The sequence below is a fragment of the Cetorhinus maximus genome, chromosome 8 (assembly GCF_964194155.1).
Source record: "Cetorhinus maximus chromosome 8, sCetMax3.hap1.1, whole genome shotgun sequence".
In the NCBI taxonomy this organism is placed as follows: domain Eukaryota; kingdom Metazoa; phylum Chordata; class Chondrichthyes; order Lamniformes; family Cetorhinidae; genus Cetorhinus; species Cetorhinus maximus.
In genome coordinates, this window is record NC_135886.1 from 123037696 (window position 1) to 123052878 (window position 15183).

Below are 15183 nucleotides of genomic sequence, written 5' to 3' on the forward strand. Positions count from 1 at the left end.
CCCTAGGAGTTTTACTACCTCCTAAATAACAAGGGCATTTAACTGTAGTGCATGCAAGTTTATAAATCTTGGGATTTGTAACATTGTTCATTTACTTTTAATTTATGTCCCAAGTGAAATTCTTTCTTGCTTATAAACTCTTTTTCAAGCTGGTCAACATAGTCATTGGCCCATGGTTGCAGGCATTGCTGGCCTCCTTGGTCTGGAAAAGAGGAGGAAATATCCAAGATGCATTTTCACATCATCACAGCCTGGATGAATCTATGTTCCATATTATTTTTAAGCTTGAGAGGTTTGTGATAGGCTCCTTCTTACCCTATGTTTCAGAAGGGTAAATATGTACCATTGGTTCAATTAAGTCCAACAGACCACAATAACAGATTGCATTTATATAGCGCCTTTAAACTAGTTCTCACTTCCTTGACACCGAACCACATAAGGAGACATTAAGCCAGGTGACTAAAAATCTTAGCCAAAGAAGTAGTTTTGCTCCAAACAAGACAAGAGCCACATATTTGTCCCTGCCGCAGGAGCCAATCAATCACAAAAATTCGACTGAAGGGGCGGGGGTTTCGTCTCCGCCTTTGCGTCTGACGTCACCGCAAAGGCGGCGCGCTGTGCGTCTCACGTCACGGCGTTGTTGGCGCTCTGAGCGAGTTGAGGTGGGAGGCCAAGATGGCGGCGGGTCGGTTGTTCGTGGCGCTTGTTGTCCTGTTTGTGTGCTGCGGAATCCCGTCTGACGGGCAGAAGAAGAAAGAGGTTTGAAAGGGCAGGGGCGGGGGAAGAAACTCATTAATTAATTTAAAATAAGCGGGTAGGGTGTCAGGCCTGCGGGTAGGAGGAGGAGGCCGAGTGCAGGCAGCAGCTGCTTGCTGCACACACACTGATCAGCAGAGGGGCCAGGGACTCCCAGTAATAAACAGTTGAAGTGCGAGCCTTCAAACCGCTTAACAACAAAAGCCTTTTCTCTCCTGGCACAGGCTTGGCACCGCTGCAGTATTTCTCCTTAACTTACTTGTTGGTATTTTTTTTTATTGAATCCTTTTCAAACGTACAGCATAAACTGGGGAATCCATTTTGTAAGATTTTGCCTCTTAACCAGGAAAGGGATTTGGTATCATTTCAAAAGAGCAGTAACAAGATCCCGTTTTAAGAATTAGACTTTTTTTGACTCTGCACTGAACAAATATTCAACATTTTTTTTTTTAAAAAAGGGTTGCAGTTTAAAATCAACCTTCGTTTTTTTTGCGGACATGTACAACATTGGTACATTATGTTCAAGCTGATAATACCACACCAAAATAATTGAGTGTAATGTCGGAACTGACATTTAGACGCTGTACCCAGATATTTCCACTTGAAGGAAAGTTTTTTTTCATTAGCGTCCTGCTACACTATTCATGAGTTTTGCTGGAAATGGTGGCTATTAACCTTTTAACAGAGGGCTATTAAAATCGGTAGATCCTCACTTGTTTTGGGTTTCGAGTAATTCCTTTAGCTGGTGTTATAGGCGGATAGAAAATCTCTCTGGCTGGGAGTGATAGAACATATTGCATAAGAAGTGACAGTTATTTCACATGAGATGTGTAGAAAGTGAATAACTAATGTGATGTTGCATAGGAACAGGAATATCCTGTTCTGAAATCAGATCATGGTTGATCTGTGACCTGACTCCAAATACCTGTTTTTGACCCATATCCCTTAATATCTTAGATTTGTTAGCTAATCAGTTGATTTGAAATGTATTTAGCTTCAGTTGTTGTTTGGAGAAGAGTTCCAAGCTTCTACCACCCTTTGTGTATAGAAGTGATTCTTAACTTCAGTCTTAAAAAGCCTGGCTCTATTTTTTTAGGCTATGCCTCCTAGTTCTATACTCCCCAACCAGCGAGAACAGCTCTCCCTATTTACCTTCTTTGAGCCCTTAATTTCTTCAATTTTGACCAAATTCCTCCCTTCCTTTCGTAAATCCAAAGATTACAATCCCAGTTTCTATAATTGCTCCTCATAATTTAATCCTTGGGGTCCAGTTATCATAATGAGTGCATACCTGGGAGTTTGGTGAGTGGGGGTGTTTAAAGTGTTAACCTTGTTCTTGAAAAGTCTAGACTGTAATTAGTAGTAACTGGAAAATACTGTGTAAGTAGACTACATTTTTTCTTCCAGCCTCAGACAGGGTAAACACATTTGCTGAGAGAGCTAGGTAGTTGTTAGCTAACTGGTTGAATCTGGTTTCTCTAGCTCCAGTTCAGTTTACTATAAATTCAGGGTTCTTTAGTGCAGCTAAGGCAAGTGCAGCTAGCACCCTCGCCTTTGAATCAGAGGGTTGTGGGTTCATGTCCCACTCCCGGAAAAACCAAGAACTGTGATTGTACTCGAAAGAGTTGCAATCTGTGACTGTTGATAACTCAAAAGAGTTTGGAACTGAGTGCATACCTGGGTGTTTGGTGAGTAGGGCAGTTTGGTGAAGAGGAGAAGGAGGTGTTCCATTCCTTTTGCCTTTTCTACCTTTTTCACTCTGTAGGAATTGGTTCTTGCTCTACTACAGGGAAAGGAGCTAGCTGTTTGGCGAGTATCTGGTAGGTGGTTAAGGCCTGTTCCAGTCCTGAGGTATAAAATAGTATATGAACTGGTGGTAAAGTTAATAAAACATATTGAAAAGGCAAATAAATAAGTGAATAATATAATTAAGTAATTAATTAAAACATATTAAGGACGGTGGGACAGGTGATGTGCTCAGGCTGCAGCATGTGGGAGCTCCTGGCTGCCAGTGTGATTCAGGGCAAACGTTTGCAGTAAGTGTTCGTGGCATGAGGAGCTTTGGCTCATAGTCATTGAGTTGCAGATACTGGATACGTCAGGAAGGGGGAAAGTTACCAGGAGACAGTCGCACCACTTAGGATAGGGTCTTCTGATTTGGTCAGCGGTCAGAGACAGGAGGGTGTGACCGTGAGTGAGGCAGGTAAGGGGACTTGGAGTGCAGGAGTGTCAGCCTTTGCAATTTTCCTATAGGTTTGAGGTGTTCTCAGCTTGTTTGGATGAGAGTGGGGGCTGCAGAGTGGATGAGCAAACTGACCATGGTATAGGAAGCCAGTCAGTGGGGGGAGCAAAAAGGAATGTAGTAGGAGTCACTATAGTGAGATGTATTGACACTGTTCTCTGCAGCAAAGAGTGAGAGTCCAGACAGCTGTTCTCCTAATGTGCATCACAATTCAAAAGTGGAGCAACAACTTGAGGCAGAAGTCTTACCGTAGCGCTGTGGGTGCAGACTAAGAGCAGTGTTTATTCTCATGTGCAAATATGAACATGAAAATATCTATTCATGAGATGCTCACTATCCATGCCAAATGCTAACAGTTAGCTTATGCTTGTGATATTTCTTTTGGATAATGCATTTGAAAATTATGCCTCCTATTAGCATTGTTTGTGAGATGCAAGGGATCAGATTTGGGAAGATGTGGTAAATCAAAGAGTAGAGAAAAGACAAGAGAGAAAGATATTAATGTGGGAAATGATAACCAGACCATGAGAGGAAGGGACAAAGAGTACAGGGAGTACAAATTTAAGAGTAAATCAGATAAGGCTGAAGGTTACAAAAATAATAAAAGGACAAAACTAAAGGCTCTGTATCTGAATGCATGCAGCATTCAAAATAAAACAGATGGACTGAGATTGCAAATATAAATAGATAAGTACAATCTGATAGCCATTACAGAGGCATGGCTGCAGGATGACATAGATTGGGAACCTGAATATTGAAGAGTACATGACATTTAGGAAGGACAGGAAGTTAGGAAAAGATGTCGGGTGGCTGTGTTAATTAATGATGGTGTCAGCACAATAGAGAGGGATGACCTAAGTTTAAGAAAGCAGGATGTCAAAACAGTTTAGGTAGAGATGAGAAATGATAATGGCAAGAAGTCACTTGTGCAAGTGGTGTACAGGCCCCCTAACAGTAACCATATGGTAGGATGGGTATAAAGGGAGAAATAATGGGAGCTTGTCAGAAAGGTATGGCAGTAATTATGGGGAACTTTAATCTGCATATCGACCGGGGAGTCCAGATGGGCAAAGGTAGCCTAGATGAGAAATTCAGAGAACATTTTTGGGATATTTTCTTAGAACAGCACATTCTGGCACCAAGCAGAAAGCAGGCTATACTAGAACTTGTTTTGTGCAACGTGAAAGGATTAATTAATGACCCCAGTGAAGGTCCCCCTAGGAAGCAGCGATCATAATATTGTATTTTGCATTCAGTTTGAGGGAGAGAAGAGTGGGTCTGAGACTATTTGAAAAATAAGGGCAATTATGAGGGCATGAAAGCACAGCTAGCCAAACTAAACTGGCAAATTAAATTAAGGGATAGGTTGATAGAGATGCAGTGGTGGAAATTTAAGGGGATATTTTGATATACAAAATAGATACATTTCAATGAGAAAAAAATTCCAAGGGAATGACCCATCATCTGTGGTTAACTAAAAAAATTAAAGATAGTATCAAACTTAAAGAAAAAGCATATGATTGCGCAAAGATGGGTGGCAGGTCAGAAGATTGGACAGAATATAAAAGAAACAGCAAAGAATGACCAATAGATTGATCAGGAAGGAAAAATTGGGATATGAGAAAAAGCTAGCTAGAAAGGTAAATCCAGATAGTAAGAGTTTCTATAGATATTTTAAAAATAGTTAACAAAGTGAGCATTGATCCGATGGAAAATGAGTCTGGGGAATTAATAATGGAAAATAAGGAGATGGCATAGAACATAGGAGCTTCGCTATTCAATATGGCTGATCCTCCATCTCAACGCCATCCTCCCACTCTCTCCCCATACCCCTTGGTGCCTTTAGGGAGTCTAGAAATCTATCTATTCCCTTCTTAAATATATTCAGTGACTTGGCCTCCATAGCTTTCTGTGGTAGAGAATTCCATTGATTCACCACCCTCTGAATGAAGAAGTTTCTCCTCATCTCAGCCCTAAATGGCCGACCCTGTACCCTGAGAGTGTGACTCCCTTGTTCTAGACCCCTGTTATGACCGAAGCAGTTGGTAAAGCGGATTTATTTTAAAAATCCCAGAGGGAAACTTTAAACAACTGTCATAACCAATAATTTTAAATGTTATGTTTGAGATGCGACTCTAAACTCAGGAATCAGACCACTAGTTCTCAAGGTTTTACATTAAACTAAATGAAGCATTTTATTAATTTACACAGTTAAAATACATGTGCACATGGCTACAAATTACTGCTATCATACCTTTAACAAATTTCCAAATTAAGGTAACAGCAACCCATAGACTTAACCAAACACCAGGCAAAGCATTTTCACCTTACAAATTCAAAATCAACATATTGCTTGGTAGCTGTTGGAAAGGCGTCAAGTTTTCACCCCATTTATTGAATGCTGTAGTCAAAAAAAAATGCAAATGCTTTCTATCTCTCTTACATATCAAAACTAGTACATATCAAAGCACCCAGACTAACTGGCTTCAATCCAATTAAGGCACACCCATAGACTAACCTCTATTTTAAAAGATAAATATTTTCCAAAATATTATATACAGTAATAGCTTCATGACATCCCCCTTATCTAAAAAATGAACAGTCATAGTTCTAAATGACAGCTTTGTTTTAATAACCCATCTCACACCATTTCCTATACTTATTACACTATTACATTACCAGATGTATGCATTAACATAAATATATATACAATATATATACAATATATATATATAGGTATCAACAGAAATAACTCCAGTACAGTGTCCAAGTTTTTTTTTAAATGCCCCAATTTCCTTTAAGCTTCAAACTCTTGATAATGCATCTGCAAACAGACTTTCTCTTCCAGCAATATGTGTAATATGTAGATTAAACGGTTGTAACAATAGACTCCATCTGAAAAGCCTTGCACTTTTGTCTCGAAATTTGTCTAAAAACTTCAGAGGATTATGGTCTGTATAAACAATTGTTTCTGATGAATTGTTTGCAACGTAAATTTCCAAATGCTACAATGCTAACACCAAACTCAAAGTCTCTCTTTCGATCGTTGAATATCTTCTCTGTTGTACATTCAGCTTCCTTGAAAAATACCCTATTAGTTTTTCAATTGCAGTGTCATCATCTTGTAACAGTACAGCCCCAATGCTTATATCGCTTGCATCAATGGCCAACTTAAGTTGCTAGGCATAATTGGGTACTACCAACACTGGTGTCGTAGTTATTACAGTTTTCAAACTATTGAATGACTTCTGACACTCCAGTGTCCATTGAAACTTCTTGTTTTTTAATAGTTCAGTCAGTGGAGCAACCACTTGGCTAAAGTTTGGTACAAATTTCCAGTAAAACCCACTCATGCCCAGAAATCTTAAAATTTCTCGTTGTGCTATACTGGGAAATCCACGATAGCTTTGACTTTTACATCTCTCAGAGCCACCTTACCATGTCCAGTAGTATGGCCTAGATACATAACTTGCGTTTTTGCAAATTCACTTTTAGCCAAGTTCATGACCAAATTAGCTTCTTGTAGTCGAGTAAATAATTCTTCCAAATGCTCCTCCCATGTCTGACTGAAAACAATTAGATCATCAGTATAAACCGTACAATTGCTTAGACCTGCAATTACTTTGTTTGTCAGTCTTTGAAATGTTGCAGGTGCATTCTTCATACCAAATGGCATGACTTTAAACTGATATAGTCCTCTTGGCGTTACGAAAGCTGGTATCTTCTTTGCCCTCTCCGACAATGGTACCTGCCAATATCCTTTTAGCAAGTCAACCTTTGTGATAAATTTCAATTATCCCACTTTCTCAATGCAATCCTCCAACCGTGGCATGGGATATAAATCTGCTTTTGTCACCGCATTCACCTTTCAGTAGTCCACATACAGTCTTTGTGTTCTATCCAATTTCAGTACCAGTACAACAGGTAAATTCCAGTTACTGCAACTAGACTCGATATCATTTGGAAGCATGAAATCAATTTATTTTTGTACTTGGGATAACTTTGCCAGATTTAATTTATAAAATTGTTGCATTATTGAAGATGATATATACATACATCATGTAAAGCTAAATGTGCCTTTCCCAACTTATTTCCACAAATAGGTTTGTGTGACTGCAGTAGCTTTTCCAAATCACTTAGACACTTGCTTGGAAGGTAACTCAATATTTCATTTAAATTTTCAAGCACCCCCTCATTATCCAATTTGATTAGAGGAAAATCAATTTCAGAGTCCTGCACTTCTACCTCTTTCTCATCATCCACCGTCACTAACACCTCTTTTTGTTCCTCTTCCCTGTCAAAGTACTTTTTAAGCATATTTACATGACACACCCTCTGCTTCTTCCTTCTACCTGGAGTATTTATTAAATAATTTACTTCACTCAATTTCTTTTCAATCCTGTAAGGCCCACTAAATCTTGCATTTAATGAATCCCCTAGTACTGGTAGCAAAACTAATACTTTCTCTCCAGAAACAAAACAGTGAATTTTAGCTGCCTTATCTACTTTCACTTTCATCACTTGCTGTGATATGAAATTTGACCTCTGATCTGATTGTATTTCCTTAGGTAAACCATACCTTGTAAAAAATGTAATTAACTCCTCTGCAGTTTTCTTAATTGTAATATTTCTAAAAGGTATCGCTTCAGGAAACCCAGTAGATACATCCATTATTGTTAATAAAAACTGATTTCCATTTTTAGTCTTAGGGAGGGGTCTTACCCAATCAATCATGACCCTGGTAAAAGGTTCTTTAAATGCTGGTATTAGAATTAACTATGCAGGCTTAATCACTGCTTGTGCTTTTCCTGTTACTTGACATATATGACAGGTTCTACAGAATTTGACCACATCCCTATGCAATCCTGGCTAATAAAAATACTTCTATCTTTTCCTGTGTTTTCCTAATTCCTAAATGTCCCTCCATTGAAATTTCATGAGCAATCCTCAGAATCTCATTTCTATAACCTAATGGGATAACAAGCTGATGCACCTCCCTCCAGCTTTCATTTGTTGAGACGTAATCCAACCGCCACTTTCTCATTAATATATTCCCTTGAAGAAAATCACATACTGGAATACATTTTGCTTCGGTTTCTGAATAAGCTTTCTGATATAACTTTTAATTGCAAATCATTTTTCTGTAACTCCACTAACCTCTTTGAGTTAAACACTTCAACCGAACTGTCCTGCATTCCTTCCTCCTGAACAATGTTATCAAATACAGTGCCAGCTAAGTAGATTTCGATACCACCTTCTTGCCTTTGAACTGCCTGCTTGTCTTGTTTATTTTGTTCTTCCCGATGGGCCTTTGACCTCGTTATAACACAATCAGGAAACAATCCAGGATGTTCCTTCTGTAGCACTTCTGTTGAAAACGCTTCTATAGGCTGCTCAACTACCACAGGCATCACTCACACTTGCGATCAAGCTATAGCATTACCCAGAATAAATTGAACCCCTGCAATGGGCAATTTATCCATCACTCCAACTATAACCTCACCCGTCTTCCATCTGCTCTTTAAATTTACCTTCCACAACAGAATAGATTTAGCATCTCCATAAACCCCACTTATTGTTACCTTCCCCTGTAACACTCCCCCTGAACAGCAAAAATCACTGTCCCACAACATTAAGGATTGACTAGCCCATACCTCAATATTTTAACATCTTTACCTACTCCACCCTGTACACATGGAAAGACTTTCCCTTCAAACACAAAGTCTTTAAACATTTCTGAAACCTGCTCCTCAGAATTCTCTTGAGTAAACTGTGCTCACAATCCCACTTCTTTACCTTTCACTGATTCTCTCTGTTTCACCTATACACAAACCACTCGTTTCTCCTGAACCTCAGAGCCCACAGTACTTTTACGTCCAAAGCTTTTCTGCACCCCAATAATTCCTACAGATTTTCCCTGCAACCTCCAACACACTGACTTCGTGTGCCCTACTTTATTACAATGAAAACACCTCAATTTTCGAATGTCACTTCTGCCTTCACCTCTCTTTTTGTGGTGAGAAAAAACTTGCTGAGAACTTCCAGCTACTCCTTTTTTTCCCTGACCACCTGCCTTCCTTTCACCTTCCTACTTTTTATCTTTTTCCAATTTGAAAGCGTGACGGAAAAAAGGTTTAGCTCTATGAACTAACTCATAATAATCTTTGCTGCTCGTCTTACAGAATCAACCCTCTGTTCCTCCACATAAGTTCTCATTACTGAAGGGATTGAATCTTTAAATTCTTTCAAAAGAATGACTTCCCTAAGAGCTGCATATGTTGTCTCTATTTTTAACGCCTGTATCCACCGGTCAAAATTACTTTGTTTTACTCTTTCAAACTCAGTGTAAGTTTGCCCAGGCTGTTTTCTCAAATTCCTAAATCTCTGCCTGTATGCATCAGGAACCAACTCATATGCACGCAAAATAGCTTTTTTCACCACATCATAATTCCCTGGCATTTCTTCTGAAAGCGAAGCATATACCTCAAGCCCCCTACCTAATAACTTAAGATTGTAATAATAACATCCAGTTTTTCTGTGGCCATTTCATCTGTTTAGCTAGCTTCTCAAATGAAATAAAGAACGCTTCAATATCTGTTTCCTCAAACTTTGGAAGAGCTTGTATAAATTTAAACATGTCCCCACTGGGTTCTACTCTGGAGTCAAATCCTTCCTCACCTACTGACATCTGTTTCCTAACTGCCAACATTTTCAGTTGGAATTCTCTTTCCCTCTTTCTTTTGCTTTCCTCCTTCTCCATCTTTGCAATGAGTTATCTCTTCTGCTCCCAGACAAGTCTTATAAAATACCTCACCAACTCCTGAATTCAAATTGCCTCTTGTTCTCATAAGCTTTAAGATCCACCAATTCCTAACCAATCAAGGAATTTGAAATATAATTTATTCTGGCACTGCCCTCAATTGTTATGACCAATGTAGTTGGTAAAGCGGAGTTATTTTTAAAATCCCAGAGGGAAACTTTAAACAACTGTCATAACCAATAGTTTAAGTGTTACGTTTGAGATGCGACTCTAACCTCAGGAATCAAACCACCAGTTCTCGAGGTTTTACATTAAACTAAATGAAACATTTTATTAATTTACACAGTAAAATATATGTACACATGGCTACAAATTACTACTATCATATCTTTTAACAAATTCCAATCTCCATTAAGGCAACAGCAACCCATAGACTTAACCAGACACCAGGCAAAGCATTTTCACCTTACGAATTCAAAATTAGGTTCTTTTCACTATGGAGCCAGTTGGAGGCTTGCAGCTGCCTTTTGATCTTACATTGCCTCTGCCTGCACACCCGAAAGCTACTGAAGTTATACCTACCACCACTGATTGAATTCAAATTCTCATTGTCTCACCAGTCTCTCTGAACTTTACCTTTTAACAATGAAACCCCATTCATTGTACCAATTTTATTAGTAATATAAACATATGGCTTGGTAGCTGTCAGAAAGGCGTCAAGTTTTCACCCTACTTCGAATGCTGTATTCAAAATAATGCAAATGCACGCTATCTCTATTACATATCAAAACCAGTACATATCAAAGCACCCAGACTAGCTGGCTTCAGTCCAATTAAGACATACCCACAGACTAACCTCTATTTTAAAAGAAAAATATTTTCCAAAATACTATACACACTAACAGCTTCATGACACCCCCCCAAGCCAAAGGAAACATCACCCCTGCATCCAGCCTGTCCAGCCCCATCAGAATTTTATACATTTCAATGATATCCCCTTTCATTCTTCTAAACTCCAGTGAATGCTGGCCTAGTCGACCCAATGCCTCCTCATACAACAATCCTGCCATCCCAGGAGTCAGTCCAGTGAACCTTTGCTGCACTCCCTCAATGGCAAGTGTGTCCTTTCTTAGGTGAGGAGACCAAAACTGCACACACTACTCCAGGTGTGGTCTCACCACGGCCCTGTACAGCTGCAGTGAGACATTCTTGCTCCTGTACTCATTCCTCTCGCAATGAAGGCCAATGTACCATTTTCAGCCTTAACTGCTTGCTGCACCCACATGCTTGCTTTCAGTGATTGGTGTACAAGGACACCCAGGTCCCTTTGTACATCAACATTTCCCAATCGATCACCATTTAAATAACACTGCCTTTCATGATTTCCTTTTGTTTAGATTTATGACCCTAGCTTCGTATCAGACTACTTCACTTCCCATCCTAATGAAGAACTCTATCATGTTATGGTCACTGTTCCCTAAAGGACCCCGCACAATAAGATTATTCATTAACCCCTTCTCAATGCACAATACCAGATCTAGGATAGCCTGTTCCTGCCAGATGAATTGAACCTGTAATTTGCATCAGTCTTCACCTTAGAGGATGCAAGTAATATCCCAGAAATAGCTGATCGTCAGGAAATGTAAGGGAGGGTGGAACTCCGGGGGGTGGGGGGGGGATACAATCCCCAGGGAAATGAGAATTGTTGGAGCTGTGGGTTGACAAGCCCCGGGTCCTGATGGACTTCATCCTAGGGTCTTAAAAGAAGTGGCAAGTGAGATAGTTGATGCGTTGGTTTTAATTATCCAAAATTCCCTAGATTTGGCGATGGTTCCATTAGATAGAAAAATAGCGAATGTAACTCTTTTATTCAAAAAGGGAGGGAGACAGAAAGCAGGTAACTATAGGCCAGTTAGTTTAACATCTGTCATAGGGCAAATGTTAGAAGCTATTATTAAAGATGCTATAGCAGGGCACTTGGAAAAATTCAGGGTAACCAGGCAGAGTCAGCATGGTTTTGAGAAAGGGAAATTATGTTTAGCCAATTTATTGGAGTTCTTTGAAGAAGTAACACATACTGTAGCTAACCAGTGGATGCACTGTACTTATATTTCCAGATAAGGTGCCACATCAAAGGTTATAGCAAAAAATAAAAGCTTATGGTGTAGGGGGTAACATATTGGCATGGATAGAAGTTTGGCTAGCTAACAGGAAACAGAGGGTGGGTATAAATGGGTCTTTTTCTGGTTGGCAATATGTAACGAGTGATGTGTTAAGGGATCAATGCTAGGGCCTCAACTTTTTACAATTTAGATAAATGACTTGGTTGAAGGGACCAACGGTACGATTGCTAAATTTGCTGATGACACAAAGATAAGTAGGATAGCGAGATATGAAGAAGGCACAAGGAGGCTACAAAGTGACATAGGTTAAGTGAGTGGGCAAAGGCCTGGCAAGTGGAGAATAATATCGGAAAGTGTGAAATTTTCCATATTGGCAGGAAAAATAAAAAAGAAGCATATTGTCTAACTGGTGAGAGATTACGGAGCTCAGATGCAGCAGGATCTAGGCGCCCATGTGCATGAATCACAAAAGGCTAGTATGTAGGTACAGCAAGTAATCAGGAAGACTAATAGAATGTTATCATTTATTGTGAGGGGAAGTGAATGCAAAAATATGGAGATTATGCTTCAGTTATACAGGACATTGGTGAGACTACATCTGGAGTACTGTGTACAGCATTGGTCTCCTTATTTAAGGAAGGCTGTAAATGTATTGGAAACAGATCAAAGAAGGTTTACTAGACTAATACCAGGATTGGACGGGTTGTCTTATGAGGAAGAGTTGGACAGTCTAAGAATAAGAAGCGACTTGATTGAAACGTATAAGATCCTGAGGGTCTTGAGAGGGTGGATGTGGAGAGAGTGGATGTGGAGAGAATGTTTCCTCTTGTGGGAGAATCTGGTACTAGGGGCCACTGTTTAAAAATAACTGTTTGCCCATTTAGGACAGAGATGAGAAATTTTTTCTAAGAGTTGAGCCTTTGGAACACTCTTCTCAAAAAGTAATGGAATTAAGGCAGAAGTAGATAGATTCTTGGTAAGCAATGGGATGAAAGCTTATTTGGGGTAGGTGGGAATGTGGAGTTGAGGTTACAATCAGATCAGCCGTGATCTTATTGGATGGCAGAGGAGACTTGAAGGGCTGAGTGGCCTACTCCTAGTTCGTATCCTGGATAATCTCTGGTGCACTCCCTCCAAGACCGCTGTATTCTTCCTAAGGTGTAGTGCCCAGAGCTGCTTGCAGTAATCCAGGTGTGATCTAACTAGGGCTTTGTTTAGCTGAAGCAAGACTTATACCCCTGGACCTGCTCATGAGATTTTAATGACCTGTGTGCCTGGACCCCCATGTCTCTTTGAACCTCTGTCATTTCTAGCTTTTCTCCACTTAGTAAGTACCCTTTTCTATTCTAAGGTCCAAAGTAGATGATGTCACATTTGCCTACATTGAAATTCATTTTCCACCGTTTGCTATTATCACTTTTTATAGTTCGCTCTTCCATCTACACTGTTTACAGTGCTGCCTGCCTGTGTCATTGGCAAATTTGGATATGTGGCTTTTTATTCTCTCATCGAAGTCATTAAAAAAATGATGGATAGTTGAAGCACAAGCACAGATCCTTGCGGGACTCCACAAGTCATATCGTTCAATTAGTGCACCTGTCCATTATTCCTACTTCGCCTCCTGTCAGTCAGTTTCAAATCAGGTTAATTTACCTTCAGTTCTATAAGTTTCATCTTTAGCTAACGGTCTCTTCTGAGGGACTTTATCAAATGCTTTTTGGTATAATATAATATAAATAACATCTGTAGACATTCCCTGGTCCACTAATTTAGTTCCTCCTCCTCCTTCAGGTACCATGCCCTAAGAGGGCATTGGCACCCATGGACTGCCATTGGATTGGTCCATGATTATGTTTGGCAAAGTATTGCAGTGGTTTGCCATTGCCATCTGCAGTATTGCTGACCAGGAATATCTCCCGCTCTTAACGCCTGCCATCAAGAGTATTGGAAGGATTTACAGGCTGATACTCAACCTGTTTGGCCATGTTTTGAACACACCTTCCATGGCAATCAGGTCTTGAAGTAGGACTTGAACCCAGAGCTTCTGGCCCAGAGGTAGGGATGCTCCACTCCCAGTACTTCAGTTACCGCTTCAAAAGATTCAGTCCATTTCTTTGGGCATGCTCTGCCCTTTACCAATCCATGCTGCTGTCTGATCGGATGAAAATTTTCCGTATGTTCAGACACTCTATCCTGAACTATGGACAGTAGTAATTTCCAGAGTACTGATGTGAAGCCTATAATTCCCTTGTTTCTTCCTTCAGCTTTCTTAAATAATAGTGATATGCGCAATTTGTCAATCTAAAGGAATGGTTTTTGAATTCGGAGAACTTCGGAAGATTATAATTAGAGCATCTGCAGTGTGCTCACTTACTTCCTTTAAAACCCTGGATGGAAACTTTGATTCTAGGGATTAGTCATTCTTCAGTGCCATTACTTCATTACTGTTAGTTTGCTTGCAATAATCTTTAAGTCCCTGTCACTGATTCAGTATTACTTTCCTTGGGATGCACAGCATGCTGACCCCTCTCCATAGTAAATACTGACGCAAAGTATTTGCCCAACTTGTCTGCCATTTCCTTAATTTCCTTGACAATATCACAGTTGTCAATTTAAGGGGCTCACATTTCCCTGACCGCTTTTTTTCCTGATATAATTGTAAATATTGTCAGTTCATCCATTGCAAGCGGAGACAGTGATGTGGTGATAATGTTACTGGACTAGTAATCCAGAAGCCCAGATTAATGCTCTGGGGACATGGGTTAAAATCCTACCACGGCAGCAGGTGAAATTTAAATTCAGTTAATAAAACCTGGAATTGAAAGCTAGTCTCAGTAATAGTGACCATGAAACTATCATTGATTGTTGTAAAAACCCATTTGGTTCACTAAAGTCCTTGAGGGACTGAAATCTGCCATCCTTACCCAGTCTGGCCTATATGTGACTTGAGACCCACAGCAATGTGGATGACTCTTAATTGTCGTCTGAAATGGCCTAGCAAGCCACTCAATTCTAGGGCAATTTGGGATGGGCAGCAAATGCCCACATCCCACGAAAGAATAAAAAAAGTTTATTTTCTGAATCTTTTCTTTTTACATTTTTGAATGCTTTTTGTTTTAATTTTTTGTCTGGTACTAGTTCAGTTGTCCATGGCTGCTTTTTTTGGCAAGAAGAACTCTTAGCCTTTGGGCATAAACTGGCTATGATTCACATTCTTTCTCTATGCCTCTCACTAAAATGGAAGAATAGTTTTAATTATGGGAGGAAGGAGAAGGAGAGATAAGAAAAAGTAATGAGAGCAA

At 39.7% G+C, this 15183-nt stretch overlaps 1 protein-coding gene across 3 annotated transcripts in view; it reads left to right on the forward strand.

The window, feature by feature from the left end:
• Window positions 1-632: 632 nt before the first annotated feature.
• LOC144683938 (dolichyl-diphosphooligosaccharide--protein glycosyltransferase subunit MAGT1-like) overlaps window positions 633-15183 on the forward strand; it is a 42548-nt gene continuing 27997 nt past the window's right edge. For all 3 annotated transcript variants that reach the window (XR_013577368.1, XM_078547536.1, XM_078547537.1), the window contains exon 1: window positions 633-759. Coding sequence is in view for 2 of the 3 variants with exons in the window: in XM_078547536.1 (XP_078403662.1) it covers window positions 676-759 (84 nt within the window). In the remaining variant the exon portion in view is untranslated. The remainder of the gene's footprint in view (window positions 760-15183) is intronic.